The sequence below is a fragment of the Nerophis lumbriciformis genome, linkage group LG34, assembly GCF_033978685.3.
Source record: "Nerophis lumbriciformis linkage group LG34, RoL_Nlum_v2.1, whole genome shotgun sequence".
In the NCBI taxonomy this organism is placed as follows: Eukaryota; Metazoa; Chordata; class Actinopteri; order Syngnathiformes; family Syngnathidae; genus Nerophis; species Nerophis lumbriciformis.
The window spans coordinates 21,025,001-21,045,000 of NC_084581.2; the positions used below are offsets into that span (position 1 = coordinate 21,025,001).

The following is a 20,000-nucleotide window of genomic DNA, read 5'->3' on the forward strand; positions in this document are numbered from 1 at the left end:
AGTGCTGTCAACAAACCTCCCTGTGATGAAAGAAGGCTAAATTCTGATGCAGGGTCCTTTTACATTATCTCAACAATGATCTCCCATCACCTGGTGCATTGTGGTATTAAATAACATATACTGTATGCCACTCAAAAGCCATGTTTTTGCATAATGTATGTATGGACTGCAGCTTAGCTTACTGACAAAACTGGACGACTAAAACAAAACGAAACAAGGAAACAAGTGGGCTTGTCCAAAGAGCAGAACGGCCATAGATGACATTCTGTCAATCAATAATGATGCTGTGTGTGTGTGTGTGTGTGTGTGTGTGTGTGTGTGTGTGTGTGTGTGTGTGTGTGTGTGTTCTTGTATTTCTACCCTTCTTGAGACATCAACAAGGAAAAGTACCTTCCATATGAGGACCGGTGAACAAGTTAGGATATAAATCATGGTCCCAATACGGAAAACCATTGCATCTTAATAGAGAATGTTTCATTTGCACCCCTGGTGGTGAAATCTATCAAAATGAGGGTGGTCCCAAAAAGGAGGGATTTTTCAAATTGACTGTGTCGGCTTTAAAAGTGCTCCCCCTCTGGTCAACATATGAAATAACAAGCGTGTGTATGAAATTGAAATCTGCCGCCTATTGCCAAAATGAATTAATTGACTACCGTATTTTCCGCACTATAAGGCGCACCTAAAAACCACAAATGTTCTCAAAAGCTGACAGTGCGCCTTATAACCCGGTGCGCTTTATATATGGATAAATATTAAGATTCATTTTCATAAAGTTTAGGTCTCGCAACTACGGTAAACAGCCGCCATCTTTTTTCCCCGTAGAAGAAGCGCGCGGTGCATGCTGGGATATGTGACGTTTCATTTCCATTTGTGTGTTTATGTAAAGACCCCAAAATGGCTCCTATTAAGTGTGTTGTCTGTCTAATTATAAATAATGCAGACGAGGCGTGTTAACTGAGTTCTCAACGTTTACTTACAGCGTGCTCATAACCACATTCTAACTCCCAGCATACAACAACGCTTCTCAGGGCTACCGCGCATGCTCGTAACTATCGTTGCATGCTGGGTAGTGTAGTTGTTATATTTGCTAGCTCATAACAGCACATTGAGAGACACGCTTACGCGCTTAATTCAATACTCGCCGTCATTCCGGGTGGATTGACAAAAGACCTCCAGCCGCTAGATATTGGTGTCAACAGGGCATTCGAAGCTAGACTGCTAACTGCGTGGGAACAATGGATGACAGAAGGCGAACACACCTTCACTAAGACGAGGAGGCAGCGCCAGACGACGCCAACATCTGCCAGTGGATCGTAAATTTGCTCAACCTTTCACTTCGGACACCGAAGACGAAGGATTTACGAATGAAGAATAACTTCAGAAAGTGAGCGCTATGTTTATTTTGTGTGTTGTGACATTAACGTTCGAGCAACATTATGTTGCTATTGCTCTGCACTATTTTGAATTTTACTATGTTTGTGATTGCACATTTGCGTACATTTTGGGAGTGAACAGAGTTGTTAGAACGCTGGTTTTTAATATATTATTAAAGTTTGACTGACCTATCTGACTGTTTTTTTGACATTCCCTTTAGCGCAGCGTAGGCGCGGCTTATAGTCCGGGGCGGCTTATTGGTGGACAAAGTTATGAAATATGCCATTCATTGAAGGTGCGGCTAATAATCCGGTGCGCCTTATAGTGCGGAAAATACGGTAGTTGGCCCTAGTGTGAGAATGTGAGTGTGAATGTTGTCTGTCTGTGTTGGCCCTGTGATGAGGTGGCGAATTGTCCAGGGTGTACCCCGCCTACCGCCCGACTGTAGCTGAGTTAGGCTCCAGCAACCCCCCGCGACCCCAAAAATGGACAAGCGGTAGGAAATGGATGGATGGACTGTGTGTCGGTTTTAAAAGTGCTCCCCCTCTGGCCAACATATGTAATAACAAGTGTGTGTAACAAATTGAAATGCGCCCACTTTGGGCAAAATGAATTTAAACTTATACTTGAAGTAAATAATGAAGATTAAAAACCAATTACAAACAAAAAATTCAAAGACAAAATAAGTAACTAATAGATTACCTTTTTTATATTTGCATAGTATGTATATATTATTAATGTGGGAAAAACAAATCTTTATATATCTAGAAATGGTGGTCCTAAAGTGGTAGGCATTTTTCGGAGGTCTCAAAAATGGGACTAATACAAGAACGTGTGTGTGTGTGTGTGTGTGTGTGTGTGTGCGTGTGCGTGTGTGTGTGTGTGTGTGTACGTATTCTCTGGCTACTCTGAGGCAGTTAATGTTTTCTTAGAGGGCTCCTATCACCTGCAAAAACATCCGTCCACCTGCCCACCACAAACAAACAGCCATGTTTCCAATGCTTTCTCGCTATCTACTTTAAATAAACTCTGTTCTTGCATGAATGCCGTGCATGTACTGCAGTTTTTAAAGCGGTGTCTTAATGCCATATAATGCCAAATCACACACATAATCGGTTTACAAACTTTTACTGTATTCTGTAGAAGTGTTTTGGGGTCAGCGACTAGGAGCACATGCCAAATCTTCCCCCTTGCGTCGCCATAAGGAAAACATTACTTTGGGAAGGGTTGCTAGGAAACCTGAATCTTTGCGAGGGCAGCCATTGTGGTCTGGACACAAACGTAAATTACAAACTGCGTCGGCACTGAGGAATTCCTGGCGTGGAATCAACCAGCTTTGCGAGGCAGGGAGTGTGACAGAATAGGAAAAACTAGTTCGGTAGGAAAGTTGCAAGAATATTCTCCTTTGATATGAAGTAGCGTCTTTTCAGTTGAAGACTCGTCCAACCACGTATGAAAGTCACTTTCATGACAAATACTGTTGTGAGTTTGCGTCAATTATGTTCTTGCTCTTTATCAACACCCTGTTGTGTCCACAAGCATTAAGATTTTCAGACTCAAAAATAAGCAATTTAAAGAGGCCCTTTAATGCTGACAACATTGGCACTTACCTACCGTATTTTCCGCACTATAAGGCGCACCGGATTATAAGGCGCACCTTCAATGAATGGCCTATTCTAAAACGTTGTTCATATATAAGGCGCACCGCATTATAAGGCGCACAGAATAGACGCTACAGTAGAGGCTGGGGTTACGTTATGCATCCCGTAGTTGCGAGACCTGTTGTGGCTCAATATTGGTCCATATATAAGGCGCACTGGATTATAAGGCGCACTGTCAGCTTTTGAGAAAATTGGAGGTTTTTAGGTGCGCCTTATAGTGCGGAAAATCCGGTATTTTCCGGACCATAGGGAGCACCGGATTATAAAGCGCACTGCTGATGAGCGGGTTTAGTCAGGTATATTTTCATACAAAAGGCGCACCGGATTATAAGGCGCATTAAAGGGGTCAAATTAAAAAAAAATTCTCGAAATGTAAAACACTTCCTTGTGGTCTACATAACATGTAATGGTGGTTCTTTGGTCAAAATGTTGCATAGATTATGTTTTACAGATCCTATTCAAGCCGCTTTCTGACAGTTGCTTCAGGATGCGCCTTCGGCAGCGTCTTCTCCCCGTCATCTTTGTTGTAGCGGTGTAGCGTGCAAGGACGGGAGTGGAAGAAGTGTCAAAAGATGGAGCTAACTGTTTTAATGACATTCAGACTTTACTTCAATCAATAACGGAGCAGCAACTCCTCATCCGTGGCTCACTAGTGCAACAACAACGCCGGAAATGTGTCCGACCGGAACTCTCTAATAAATAAAGTTCCTTGGGTGAATAATGTAAACTCACTACACCGGTATGTTTTAGCGTTTCCATGGCGAGTTTACTGACACATATTAGTAAGAACTAGAGCTGAAACGATTCCCCGAGTAACTTGAGTAATTTGATTACAAAATATATTTGAGGAAATTTTGCTGCCTCGAGGCGTCATTAAGTTTTTTTTACGGCATTTTGTCTCGTTTAGTAAACAGTAGTCAAAGCTCACATTTCGCACAGACTGTTTAGGTCAAGGGTCGGCAACCCGCTGCTCCAGACTTTGATCACTCTGATGCGGCCCAGCTGCATACTTGCCGACCCTCCCGATTTTCCCGGGAGACTTCCGGATTTCGGTGCCTCTCGCAGAAAACTCCCGGGATTAATATTCTCAGATTTTCACCCTAACAACAATAATAATAAGGGCGTGCCATGATGGTACAGCATTTAGCACCCTCTACAATCTGTATTAACAGCGTGCCAGCCCAGCCTTTTGTTGTATGCATCTTCTACTTGCACACGTAAGTGACAGCAAGGCATACTTGGTCAACAGCCACACAGGTTACACTGACAGTGGTCATATAAAACAACTTTAACACTCTTACTAATAATGCGCCACACTTTGAACCAAAACCAAACAAGAATGACAAACACATTTCGGGAGAACATCTGCACCTTAACACAACATAAACACAACAGAACAAATACCCAGAATCCCATGCAGCCCTGACTCTTCCGGGCTACATTATACACCCATGCTACCACCAAACACCAAACCCCCCCCCCGTGTGTCGGTTGAGGTGGGCGGGGTTTGGTAGCGGGGGTGTATAATGTAGCCCGGAAGAGTTAGGGCTGCATGGGATTCTGGGTATTTGTTCTGTTGTGTTTATGTTGTGTTACGGTGCAGATGTTCTCCCAAAATGTGTTTGTCATTCTTGTTTGGTGTGGGTTCACAGTGTGGCGCATTATTAGTAAGAGTGTTAAAGTTTTTTATACCGTCAGTGTAACCTGTGTGGTTGTTGACCAAGTATGCCTTGCTGTCACTTACGTGAGCAAGCAGAAGCCCCATACAATGTGTGGCTGGGCCGGCACGCTGGCTGTAGTGGGCGCTAAATGCTGTACCATCACGGCACGTTTGAGAGAATGGTTGCCCTGAAATCCGTAGCCTGCCGGAAAAATCGGGAGGGTTGACAAGTATGACGCATTCAAGCGCCATTCATATAAAACTCGCGGGCCGCACTAACATTCAATTTTCATATTAAGGTGTGGGCCGCGTGTCTGAGACCCTTGGCTTATACATAGCACAAAGCAAAAAAAAAACTTTATATGCAGTGTTATTTCATTTTAAATTTCAAAAGATTTTTGTGGCTCCCATTGCTTTCTTTAATTTGTGTAACTGGTCAAAATGGCTCTTTGAGTGGTAAAGGTTGCCAACCCTTGGTTTAGGTATTGCACAGCGTGTTTACATCACAGATCGTACTGCACTGCACAACACTGCACAACACCGCTCTTTTAAATACACTTGAGTTTAGAAAACTTTTTCGCCGACATAACTTGCAATGGCAGACGCCGCAGAAAGCTGTGGACAAGAGCCATAGTAAAACGAAGGAATTAAGAGCGACAAAAGTTGTCTAAAGTGTGGGAACACTTCACACTAAAATGGAAGGAAAACGCAGTACCGTATTTTCCGCACTATAAGGCGCACCTAAAAACCACACATTTTCTCAAAAGCTGACAGTGCGCCTTATAACCCGGTGCGCTTTATTACGATTCATTTTCATAAAGTTTCGATCTCGCAACTTCGGTAAACAGCCGCCATCTTTTTTCCCGGTAGAACAGGAAGCGCTTCTTCTTCTACGCAAGCAACCGCCAAGGAAAGCACCCGCCCCCATAGAACAGGAAGCGCTTCTTCTTCTACTGTAAGCAACCACCCGCCCCCGGAAGAAGAAGAAAAAACGCGCGGATACCACCGTACGTTTCATTTCCTGTTTACATCTGTAAAGACCACAAAATGGCTCCTACTAAGCGACAAGGATCCGGTTCATAAAAAGACGCAATCTCTCCATCCGCACACGGATTACTACCGTATTTCACAGCAACTGATATTCCTGTGAACCGCACTGTGGAACGGGAGCACGTACGGTGAATATTCGCACCACAGGGAATGAGAAGTCATCCTTCACTGTGGTTCTAGCTTGCCATGCTAACTTCCACCCATGGTGATATTCAAAAGGAAGACCTTGCCAAAAGAGACCTTTCCAGCCGGCGTCATCATAAAAGCTAACTCGAAGGGATGGATGGATGAAGAAAAGATGAGCGAGTGGTTAAGGGAAGTTTACGCGAAGAGGCCGGGTGGCTTTTTTCACACAGCTCCGAAGGCGAACACACCTTCACTAAGACGGGCAGACAGCGCCGGACGACATACGCCAACATTTGCCAGTGGATCGTAAATGCCTGGGCAGATATTTCGGTCACAACTGTGGTCCGAGCTTTCCGGAAGGCAGGATTCACAGAACAACAGCGACACTGACTCCGATGACTTCGACGAGACGGAACCGGCCATTTTGGATCCCACGCTTGCGCAACTTTTCAATTCGGACACCGAAGACGAAGAATTCGAAGGATTTACGAATGAAGAATAACTTCAGAAGGTGAGCGCTATGTTTATTTTGTGTGTTGTGACATTAACGTTCGAGCAACATTATGTTGCTATTGCTCTACACCATTTTGAATTTTACTATGTTTGTGATTGCACATTTGCGTACATTTTGGGACAGAGTTGTTAGAACGCTGGTTTTCAATATATTATTAAAGTTTGACTGAACTATCTGACTGTTTTTTTGACATTCCCTTTAGCGCAGCGTAGGCGCGGCTTATAATCCGGGGCGGCTTATTGGTGGACAAAGTTATGAAATATGTAATTCATTGAAGGTGCGGCTAATAATCCGGTGCGCCTTATAGTGCGGAAAATACGGTAGTATGCAAAATTGCAAAGTGGAGCTCGCATACCACAATAGCACAAGTTCGATGCTGTAGCACGAGAAAGCATCTGATTGAGGGACGTCTGGACGCAAGTCATCTATTAACAAATGTAAACGCAAAGTTGTGTTGGTAAAATAAATGTTATTCATTATGATAACCAGGATGTGTTCTCTCACTCCCGCGAAGTCATCAAATGCCGCCAAAAGATGTTGAAAACTATCAACGCTATCCGAGCGGTCGTATTCAATTAGCCTTTCATTAGTAACCCCGCAAAAGTAGTCATGCAAAGTTATTCAAGTCATGCAACCACATGCTACTTGGATAGCTTGCACTTGCACCCACTATAGTCTCTGTAGAATGTAAGAGTTCCAAGTCCTTGTTCACAGTGGTAGCACTTGTGCCAAGTTCCTGTCAGCCATATTGGTTCTGAATATGAAGTTGTACATTTCAAATGCGGTATTAAAGGGGGCGTGGGGCAGTGGAAGAGTGGCCGTGCGCGACCCGAGGGTCCCTGGTTCAATCCCCACCTAGTACCAACCTCGTCATGTCCGTTGTGTCCTGAGCAAGATACTTCACCCTTGCTCCTGATGGGTGCTGGTTAGCGCCTTGCATGGCAGTTCCCTCCATCAGTGTGTGAATGTGTGTGTGAATGGGTAAATGTGGAAGTAGTGTCAAAGCGCTTTGAGTACCTTGAAGGTAGAAAAGCGCTATACAAGTACAACCCATCATTTAAAGCAGGGGTGCTCACACTTTTTCTGCAGGCGAGCTACTTTTCAATTGATCAAGTCGTGGGGATCTACCTCATTCATATATATCATTTATATTTACTTATTTATGAAATATATGTTTTTGTTAACAAGTTAAAGGTGTTTAATGATAATGCAAGCATGTTTAACACATATAGTTAATATTGTTAATACATTAAAGGTGTTTAATGATAAAACAAGCATGTTTAACACATATAGTTAATATTGTTAACAACTTAAAGGTGTTTAAAGATAATACAAGCATGTTTAACACATATAGTTAATATTGTTAACAACTTAAAGGTGGTTAAAGATAATACAAGCATGTTTAACACATATAGATTCCTTTCTTTCATGAAGACAAGAATATAAGTTGGTGTATTACCTATTTGTGATGACTTGCATTGATTGGAATCAGACAGTGGTGATGATAACGTCCGCATTTTCGAATGGAGGAGAAAAAAAGTCCTCCTTTCTGTCCAATACCACATGAAAGTGGTTGGTTTTTGGCATCTTATTTGTCCAGCTTCCGTACTCCTTTGTATACACTTTACAAGAAATACATTGTCGGCAAACTCCGTAGCTTGCTAGCTTGTGCACGCCAGCTTTCTGAGACTCTTATTTTGGTAGCGCAGGCAGGATGAAGCAGAGCTTTTATTGTGCAACTGTGCAGTCGGTCTTTGGAGTTTTGACGACAGGTACGGCGCCAGAGTCTGTTGAAATAAAGTGTTTCTCGCCTTACAGTCGGTAATTTTAATGAGCTGGCAGCAGCCAGCGTCATCTCAGAAGACCCTCGGGAGCCGTGAATGTCAATCAAGTGACGAAAGTGACGTCATAGTGAAGATTTATGATCGCTCATTTTTAGGACTATTTTTTTAATGCCTGGCTGGTGATCGACTGACACACCCTCCGAGATCGACCGGTAGATCGCGATCGACGTAATGAGCACCCCTGATTTAAAGGCACTACCTAATCCACTTTTTATGTTTGATATCATGAAAACTGTTTTCATTGTTTTATTTTTGATACTAAGAATATATTTTTATTTTAACTTTCTCAGGGAATACTGATTTTGAACTAATTGTATATATTTGTGTTTTCATCTCAACATGCTATGATGGCAAAATGAACACTGATTACTATTTTGCATGCAATGAATGCAATGAACTGTATTGCATTCTTAAAATTTGAAACTGTTGTTGTCATTATTAAGTGTTTTGTCTTTTTATATTGTTTATGTATTGTTGGCAGGTTGAAAACAGCTCAGCGTATTTGCGTGGAGAAACCAACATTTAAACGGCACTGTAAAATAATCATCAAAAACACACGAGAGACAAGAACTTTGTTTATGCGGTCACACCACACAGCACATAGGGCTGTGAGCGCACCTGTTTTTATTAGCACACACAAATTGGCACAATCAACCAAGGACGCATTTCAGCTGTGCGTGTCAGCCTTCAATAATGAAAACAGGCAATTAGGAAATAAGACAATTTGGCCAAGCGCAATAATTGAGGGCACATTTTAACATGTGTTAAACCTTAATTAAGCAAAAATATTATTTATTCGATTAAATGATTAATCGATCGGGATATTCGATAGAATACTCGATTACTAAAATATTCGATAGCTGCAGCTCTAGTAAGAACTTCACACTACTTTACATTAGAAATGGCAACAGCGGAGGATAAATGTCCCATAACAAGAAGATAGAGAAAAAGAAGAAGCTTATCGACTATGGCGCCGGCACCGGCTACAAAGGCGGACGCGCACACATTTTCAAGATTTATGCAGATCGCAAATACAGATCAGCAGGTACCAGATGGTAATAAAAGTTTCTTTTGCATAATATTGCGAAACAAAACGCCAGACAATATGTCTTGCCTTATACACACGCCATAATAGTCCTCGTATGTTGAAGCATAGTACAATCCATCAATCGGTGTGGCTTCATAGCTTACCAAAGTCGTACTAAAACATTTTGAAAGATTTTTGAGCGCCGTGTGTAATGTTCTATATTTTCAATGGACATATCCAATTTTGGTGTTGTTTACTTGAGTCATATTGCAGTCTACACGTATCTCTTATGTGTGACCACCATCATATTACAATTTACACGTATCTCTTATGTGTGACAGCCATCTACTGGTCACACTTATCATTTTACTATGTACCAAATAAAATAGCTTCGAGGTCGGTAAGCACAACCAAAATGATTCCGTACATTAGGCGCACCGGGTTATAAGGCGCACTGTCGAGTTTTGAGAAAATGAAAGGATTTTAAATGCGCCTTATAGTTTGAAAAATACGTTATTTCATAGTTCTGGACCTAAAACTTATGTCTACAGGAAAAAATTTCCCCAAAATAGACACATTAGGGATTTTAGGCTGGTTTTCTAACAAGTTGCAGCACATTTTGAAACGCCAACTTTTATCGAAAGAATGTCGGCAGTTTCATATTGCGTATTATATGTTTTGGTAGCATCTTCATTCCAAATTATGTTATTTTCATGCAGAATATGCCTGCCAGATGTATTGTTGCAGGTTGTTGCAATACAACTAAAGAAGAAGTCAGCCTGCACACATTTCCAAATGATGGAGAGGAAAGTATGGACTCTCCAGTCATATTGACTAGTGCAAAACGAGACGAACCAAGCGAGAGGAGTGTATTCTGCAGCGATCATTTTAATTCTTGAATTATTTAGACTTGAAGCAGTATGGTTGAAGACCGCGATCTGGGGCTAATTGGCGAATGCAAAATATCCAACTCAGAACTTGAATCAAAACCGTCTTTCTAAGAAGCATGTTTGTCCAAAATGTAAGAATACTTCATATTTCTAAATTATTTTATATTTCTTCTTTGCTCTTTATGTAAATGCAATGAAGTGATTGCTCTTTATGTACAAACCCCGTTTCCATGTGACTTGGGAAATTGTGTTAGATGTAAATATAAACGGAATACAATGATTTGCAAATCCTTTTCAACCCATATTCAATTGAATGCACTACAAAGACAAGATATTTGATGTTCAAACACATAAACTTTATTTTTTGCAAATAATAATTAACTTAGAATTGAATGGCAGCAACACGTTGCAAAAAAGATGACACAGGGGCATGTCCACCACTGTGTTACATGGCCTTTCCTTTTAACAACACTCAGTAAACATTTGGGAACTGAGGAGACACATTTTTTAAGCTTCTCAGGTGGAACTGTTTCCCATTCTTGCTTGATGTACAGCTTAAGTTGTTCAACAGTCGGGGGGTCTCCGTTGTGGTATTTTAGGCTTTATAATGCACCACACATTTTCAATGGAAGACAGGTCTGCACACAGGCAGGCCAGTCTAGCAACCGCACTCTTTTACTATGAAGCCACGTTGATGTAACACGTGGCTTGGCATTGTCTTGCTGTAATAAGCAGGGGCGTCCATGTTAACGTTGCTTGGATGGCAACATATGTTGCTCCAAAACCTGTATGTACCTTTCAGCATTGCACGCTACACCGCTACAACAAAGATGACGGGGAGCATACGCTGTCGAAGGTGAGCCACGTAAACAAGACCGCCCACAAAACGGTGCATCCTGAAGAGACGCTCAGAAAGTGACTTGAAGATGGTCTGTAAAACATAATCTATGCAACATTTTGACCAAATAACCACCATTACATGTTATGTAGACCACAAGGAAATGTTTTCAATTTAATAAAAAAAATCATAATATGACCCCTTCAATGCGCCTTATAATCCGGTGCGCATTTTGTATGAATAAAAACCTGAATAGACTGACTAATCAGCAGTGCACCTTTTAATCCGGTGCGCCCTATGGTCCAAAAAATACGGTATCTAAAGTCTCACAGCCGTGTGTAACCTCACTTCAAAACTATAGGCGTGAGTTTTGCTTTTCTTTTGGCGACAGAAGAAGAGAAGAAGGCGATAAAAGATGCATGACATAAGCACTTTAAATCAGCTTCATAGTGTCTTGTTTATACTATTAAAAGGGGTTAGCTTCTTTTTATACTTGCGTGACATGTTTAGATGAACGAATTATATGAACAAAACTTTTAAATGTCCATCCATCCATTTTCTACCGCGTCACAATCATTAAATCATAAAACATGAAAATGGAGAATTATTATTCCACCTCAAGAACAAACGATGGCCATAGTTATACACGAGAACAGATTAATTTAATCCCTATGATTTCCTGTGAAAAAAAGGGTTTAAATACAAACACGTTGCTAACCTGCGTCGCAGATTGGACTGTAGTTTGGAATAATTATCAACAGGAAGTGATTCCATGTGTGTTTTGCACTTGCACACTTATTGGAATCCTTATGTGTCCTAACATGACCTATTCTAAACTACTGGTGCATTTTTAATTCCAAGCCCTAAAACCAAAAGCAGCAACATACCTGATCTGGACTTAATGATGTCGCTGAACTCCTCGTTAGCTCCGCCCTCGGCCGTGTCGCCAAATGACGCCATGGTAGCAAGTCAATCTGGGACTTTATTCTCCGTCACCTGCAAGTATGAATCAATACTAAACTTTGATGCAGAAACACACAGCCATTAAAAACAGACTTAAAAAAATATGAACATTAAAAGGATTACTTTCTGTTCTGTTATCATGGTGGATAATAAAAACAATCAACAAGAAACAGCTTTATGTGGACACTTTTGGAATGCCTACATGAGGGTAAGTACTGTTGTTGTAATAACATTGTTCTAAGAACAATAAGATTGTTATTGTTTGAATGTTTTGCAGCTGCTATCTAATGTTTAAACGGTCCAACATTTTACTACATTTCTTCAGTTTTTGTTTTTTTTGAAAAGGAGAAAAGAGAGCGAAAGCTTTACAAAAAAAATAAAAGGTAAGCAGCTAGAATTCCATTTTGCGTCTCCTTTTACTGATTTTTTTTCTCAAGATGTTTGACGAAATGCTAAATGAGCACATCGGCCTGCAGCTGTGCCACCCGCTGCCTGATCAGCATTGGCCTCAAACTCAATCTTGAAACAGTATAGTGTGTATTAGAGATGCGCGGATAGGCAATTTATCTCATCCGCAACCGCGTCAGAAAGTCGTCATCCATCCGCCATCCACCCGATGTAACGTTTGATCAAAACTGCATCCGCCCGCCATCCGCCCGTTGTTATATATCTAATATTAATTAAAAAAAAAAAAAAAAGGGTGAAAACTACGCGAATTGCACCTTGTGCAGACAAAATTTTTCGATCGGACATGGAGGAATTAGCGATGTAAAAGACCACGTTGGGACAAAAAAACACAAGTCTAATGCCGTTGCTAGCGATACAAGGGGAAAACTTTCAACGTTTTTCGTCGCCCAAACAGATTCTTTGGATGTGATAAATGCCGAAGTTTTATTTACGGAGGCAATAATTGAGCATGGACTTCCAATCGCACTGGCTGATCACATGGGACAGTTAATAATGTAATGCAACCTTTAAAAATCATTACGCGGTGATCGCGATCCCAAAAATAAACTTTTCTTGCATGATAATGTCCAGAAAATTTCGCTTTATATTACTATAGAGTCCTTTTAACGAATGAGTTTGATGGTTTATCACAAACCTTAAATGAAATTCCATGGCCACCGTCCTGCTCTCTATATCAACCAGGGTGAGCCCCACCCCTTTCGTGAGCGCACTGTGCGCGGAGTGACCCCTGTTACGCGCCCCCGGCAACAGGGGTGGCAAGCAGGTAAGCTGCGCGGGCGGAGCGCGCGGAGTGACCCATGTTACGAGCCCCCGGCCACGGGGGTGGCGGGCAGGTAAGCTGCTTACCTGCTGCGCGTGACGCCGGCCGCGGCGAAAGCGGACGAGGCGGGGTGTCGGTGCGGTGGGCGCGGTTGTGACCCTGGACGTGCGTCGGGCCCTTCTCGCGGATCGCCTCAGCTACGGCTCCCGGTGGGGCCCTCTCGGGGGAAGGGGCCTCGGTCCCGGACCCCGGCGAGGCGTCCCTTCTCCGCTCCGTAAAAGTGTCCATCTCTTTTCTTTTTTTTTCTTCTGTTGTGGCATATGCTGCAGGTGCCTGCTCGTTTTTCGTATGTGGGTAACAACATTTAACTATGTATATATATTTCCGAATTGGTTTAACTGCCACCCGCAAAAAAACAAACAAAAAAAAAAAACAAAAAAAAAATATCTAATTAATCCGCCCGACCCGACCCGCGAGCGGATAAAATCTTATTTTTTTTAATTTCATCCGCCCGATCCGCGGATAATCCGCGGACTCCGCGGTTGTGTCCGCAAACCGCGCATCTCTAGTGTGTATGTAACTTTTTACAAATACTGTACATTGGAACTCGGCACTTGTCCAACAAGATACAAAACCCAATACCAGTTTGAGTTTGAGTTTGAGTTTATTTTGAACATGCAAGTATACAACATGATACATCACAATCTCCAGTTTCTCTTTTCAACATGTTCGAAAAGGAGTAGGAAGAAGCAGAGCTTATTTAATCCTACCCCTTTTCTTTTACATAACAGTTGCTAAAACTTTTGTTCACTTCCTGTTCTCAATTTATTCACAATATACTCCATAAGTAATCACAATAAAATAAGTAAATAAATGATAATTGGTGAAGTAAGTTACATTTCATATGTTGAGATAAGTAAGATTATTTTGTGAGTGAAAGAATGAAAGAATGGATGAGTTAAATAAATTCAGAATGTTTATCATGGTTCTTCTTCTTTGTACTTTGTAAACACTTTAAGTTTGAAGAGTTTCTTGAAGTGGATCATATTAGTACATTGTTTGATTGCTTTGCTTAATCCATTCCATAATTTAATTCCACATACTGATATACTGAAGGTCTTAAGTGTTGTACGTGCATACAAATGTTTTAAATTACATTTCTCCCTAAGATTATATTTCTCCTCTTTTTTTGAGAAGAATTGTTGTATATTCTTGGGTAGCAGGTTATAGTTTGCTTTGTGTATAATTTTAGCTGTTTGCAAATTCACTATGTCGTAGAATTTCAGTATCTTTGATTCAATAAATAAAGGATTTGTGTGTTCTCTATATCCAACATTATGTATTATTCTAACTGATCTTTTTTGTAACACCGTTAATGAATGAAGTGTACTTTTGTAATTATTTCCCCATATTTCTGCACAATAACTCAGATATGGTAACACTAGTGAGCAGTAGAGAATATGAAGTGATTTTTTGTCTAGAACATGTTTTGCTTTATTCATTATTGACGTGTTTCTTGCTACTTTATGTTGTATATTTTTTACGTGAGATTTCCAGTTCAATTTATCATCAATCATTATACCTAGAAATTAGGTTTCATTTACTCTTTCAATTTCTATTCCGTCTATTTGTATTTGTGTTTGACTTTCTCTTCTACTGTTACCAAATAGCATTATTTTAGTTTTACTGAGATTCAACAATAGTCTGTTTTTGTCAAACCATCTTTTTAATTTGTTAATTTCTTCTGTTATTATTTGTAGTATCTTCTGTGTGTTCTCTCCTGAACAAAACGCTGTTGTATCATCCGCAAATAATACTAACTTTAAATATTTTGTAACTTTACAAATGTCATTTATATATAGATTGAATAATTTAGGTCCTAGTATTGATCCCTGAGGTACACCACAGGATATATTTAGCGTTGTAGAGGTGTGTTCGCCTACCTTCACGTATTGTTTCCTGTTCATTAGATAACTTCTTATCCAGTTTAAGACTAACCCTCTGATGCCATATCGTTCTAGTTTTTTGATTAAAATATTGTGATTAATTGTGTCAAATGCTTTAGTTAGATCCATAAAAACTGCTGCCGCACATTTTTTATTATCTATAGCATTGGTAATTTCTTCTGTAATTTCAATTAAAGCCATCGAAGTTGAAACATTAGCTCTGTATCCATATTGATTTTCTTCAAGTATTCTATTTTTATTTATGAAACTCTCTAATCTGTTATTGAACAGTTTTTTAAATGATTTTAGAAAATTGTGGAAGTAAAGAAGCAGGTCTATAGTTTGTAAATTGATGTTTATCGCCAGTCTTGTAAATTGGTGCAACTTTAGCTATTTTCATTTTGTTTGGAAATGTACCTGTTTGAAATGATAGGTTACTAATATACATTAATGGTCCTGAGATCTCTTCAATAACCTTTTTTATCGTTTCCATATCAATTTCATTACAATCAGTTGAAGTCTTAGATTTACATTTTTTCACGATTGTAACTATTTCCTCCTGTGTCACATTACTGAGGAACATGGAGTTGGGATTTCGCTCTATGGTATCATTATAGTCCTCAATTGAAACTGGGTCTGGAATCATTTCTTCCAATTTTGGTCCAATATTTACAAAATAATTATTGAAGCTTTCAACTACTTCCTTTATGTTGTCATTTTTTTTATTTCCGTCTAAGAAGTATTGAGGGTAGTCCCTCTTAGTGCCATTTTTAATAATGCTATTGAGGATGCCCCATGTTGCTCTCATATTAGTTTTGTTCTTGTCCAATAATTCACTGTAATATTCTTTTCTACATAATCGTAGTATGTATGTTAACTTGTTTTTATACTTTTTGTACTTAATTTCTGCCTCTGTAGTTCTTTGTGCTATACATTTCCTATATAGTGTATTCTTCTTCTTACAAGCATTTTTTAATCCTTTTGTCATCCATGGTTGATTATTCTTTCTCTGCTTATTACTGAGTTGTATCCATGGACAATGTTTGTTATAAAGTATTATGAACTTGTTTAAGAAATGTTCATATGCTTCATCAACCTCATTTTCATTGTACACATTGTCCCAATCTTGCTTTTGTAGCTCAATTTTGAAAGCAATCATCCTCTTCTCTGTGCACAGTCTTCGAAATGTCCTTTTGTCTTCCATGTTCTTCTTGTAGTTTCCATCATATATTGTAAAAACTGGCAGATGATCACTAACATCGGTTATAAGTAGACCACTTGTAGTGTTATTATCAAAATCATTGGTAAAAATATTATCAATAAGCGTGGCACAGTGTCCTGTAATTCTGCTTGGCTTTGTGATTTTAGGATATAAACTGATGCTGTACATTGTATCAATGAAGTCATCAATAGACTTTTGCTTGTTAGGGTTCAATAAGTCAATATTAAAGTCACCACATAAGAAAATTATTCTTTGCCCATTGTCCATGTAAGTAGCCTTGACTTCTATACTTGACTTAGGTGATCTATATATACAACTGATGAATATGTTTTTGCTTTTTTCCTGACATATTTCAATTGTTATACATTCTAAGATATTATCTATAGCAAATGACATGTTTTTTACCACTTTTTGTTTTTTACACAACATGCCAGTGAAGTTGGCATGTTGTGTAAAGCGTAAATAAAAACAGAATACAATGATTTGCAAATCCTTTTCAACTTATATTCAATTGAATAGACTGCAAAGACAAGATATTCAATGTTCGAACTGAGAAACTGAATTTAGTTTTGCAAATAATCATTAACTTAGAATTGAATGGCAGCAACACGTTGCAAAAAAGTTGGCACAGGGGCATTTTTACCACTGTGTTACATGGCCTTTCCTTTTAACAACACTCAGTAAACATTTGGGAACTGAGAAGACCAATTTTTAAAGCTTTTCAGGTAGAATTCTTTCCCATTCTTGTTTGATGTACAGCTTAAGTTGTTCAACAGTCTGGGGTCTCCGTTGTGGTATTTTAGGCTTCATATTGCGCCACACATTTTCAATGGGAGACAGGTCTGGACTACAGGCAGGCCAGTCTCGTACCCGCACTATTTTACTATGAAGCCACGCTGTTGTAACACGTGGCTTGGCATTGTCTTGCTGAAATAAGCAAGATAACATTGCTTGGATGGCAACATATGTTGCTCCAAAACCTTTCAGCATTAATGGTGCCTTCACAGATTTGTAAGTTACCCATGTCTTGGGCACTAATACACCCCCATACCATCACAGATGCCGGCTTTTGAACTTTGCGCCTATAACAAACCGGATGGTTCTTTTCCTCTTTGGTCCGGAGGACACGACGTCCACAGTTTCCAAAAAGCCAACACCCAGCGTTTCTGGGTGTTGTTGATAAATAGCTTTCGCTTTGCATAGTAGAGTTTTAACTTGCACTTACAGGTGTAGCGACGAACTGTAGTTACTGACAGTGGTTTTCTGAAGTGTTCCTGAGCCCATGTGGTGATATCCTTTACACACTGATGTCGCTTTTTGGTGCAGTACCGCCTGAGGGATCCAAGGTCCGTAATATCATCGCTTCCGTGCAGTGATTTCTCCAGATTCTCTGAACTGTTTGATGATATTACGGACCATAGAGGGTGAAATCCCTAAATTCCTTGCAATAGCTCGTTGAGAAATGTTGTTCTTAAACTTTGACATTTTGCCCACGCATTTGGTCACAAAGTGGTGACCCTCGCCCCATCCTTGTTTCTGAATGACTGAGCATTTCATGGAAGCTGCTTTTATACCCAATCATGGCACCCACCTGTTCCCAATTAGCCTGTTCACCTGTGGGATGTTCCAAACAAGTGTTTGATGAGCATTCCTCAACTTTCTCAGTCTTTTTTGCCACTTGTGCCAGATTTTTTGAAACATGTTGCAGTCATCAAATTCCATCCATCCATCCATCCATTTTCTACCGCTTGTCCCTTTTGGGGTCGCGGGGGGTGCTGGAGCCTATCTCAGCTGCATTCGGGCGGAAGGCGGGGTGTCATCAAATTCCAAATGAGCTAATATTTGCAAAATATAAAATTTTCCAGTTCGAACGTTAAGTATCTTGTCTTTGCAGTCTATTCAATTGAATATAAGTTGGAAAGGATTTGCAAATTATTGTATTCTGTTTTTATTTACGATTTACACAACGTGCCAGCCTCACTGGTTTTGTGTTTTGTAGATGCCATACATGTTTTATAGGAGGACACACACATTAGCAACACTAGCATAGCAATATGTGAGCTACAGTGCTTACATTACGCTCACATTTCCAACAGCAACATCATCATGCTAAGTTAGCCTATTTGCAAGAAAACAACAAAATGATCAAAAATATAGCACCCACTTCTGCAGCTGAGTGACAAATTGTTCAAAGAACTCTTAATTTTGAGATGTGTAGCGAAGCCTGCGGTCGTTGGGAGTACACACATGGCAGGTCAGCGGTAGTATCATGTCATTGAGGGAGGTTTTTCCTCCATGGCATCATATAAACAAAGTGAGCTCCTCTTCTCCCAACAGTACATTAAAAAGTGAGGGAGGTGACAAATTGCTGGTGCTCATGAACAGGCAGTGACTGTTAGCACATCATTCACTAGTTATTTTGGCTCAAATGGGCCTTTTAACAATTGTTGTTTGGGCATGTAACGGCCTTAAACAAAACTCTTTCTGGACTTTATTGATATGCCATTATAATGTTTAACTGTTTCTATTGGAAAAACATCAAGTCTAAATATAGGCTGGTTTACCATGAAAGGAGCCGTTTTCTGAATGATGCAATAATCCAAAATAGCACCAAATGGAGCCTCCCCCATTATAATGTAAATAAAAATGTAGCTAACAGTTAAGGGGCTGCAGGAATGTTAAGGGGGGATAATATGGGTGTCCTATGATGTCCTCTCTGTGATAGCAAGGACCATGGGAGTTTATACCAGCATCGGTCTACAATAAAATATGTGCACTGTCGTTTTATTTATTTTTTTTAAAGGGTTTCAGGCCTCTACTTTCAAAGTGTGGCAGGGTTGATAGTTTCGATACAAAGGGTAGTATCAGTATTTAATTGATATTAGCATGATGAGCTGCATATTATATTCTCATATATGTCTATTTATACAGAAATATGTTTTTTCTTGTGTTTTCATTAAGTTACATTGTTGATACTATATATATATATATATATATATATATATATATATATATATATATATATATATATACATATATACATACATACACACCGTATTTTTCGGAGTATAAGTCGCACCGGAGTATAAGTCGCACCTGCCGAAAATGCATAATAAAGAAGGAAAAAAACATATATAAGTCGCACTGGAGCCCGGCCAAACTATGAAAAAAACTGCGACATATATATATATATATATATATATATATATATATAATTATATACACACACACACATACATATACATATATACATACACACAAACACATTGGGGCGGTATAGCTCGGTTGGTAGAGTGGCCGTGCCAGCAACTTGAGGGTTGCAGGTTCGATTCCCGCATCCGCCATCCTAGTTACTGCCGTTGTGTCCTTGGGCAAGACACTTTACCCACCTGCTCCCAGTGCCACCCACACTGGTTTAAAATGTAACTTAGATATTGGGTTTCACTATGTAAAGCGCTTTGAGTCACTAGAGAAAAGCGCGATATAAATATAATTCACTTCACTTCACATATATATGTGTATATATATATATATACACATACATATATATATATATATATATATATATATATATATATACACATACATATATATATATATATATATATATATATACATATATATATATATATATATATATACATATACAGTTGTGCT

At 39.7% G+C, this 20,000-nt stretch overlaps 1 protein-coding gene across 6 annotated transcripts in view; it reads right to left on the bottom strand.

The window, feature by feature from the left end:
* Positions 1-20,000, bottom strand: part of utrn (utrophin) — a 430,508-nt gene that overhangs the window by 397,860 nt on the left and 12,648 nt on the right. For all 6 annotated transcript variants that reach the window (XM_061929658.2, XM_061929664.2, XM_061929663.2 and 3 more), the window contains exon 2: positions 11,872-11,980. In XM_061929658.2, the coding sequence (XP_061785642.2) occupies positions 11,872-11,944 (73 nt within the window). In that variant the 5' untranslated portion in view covers positions 11,945-11,980. The remainder of the gene's footprint in view (positions 1-11,871; positions 11,981-20,000) is intronic.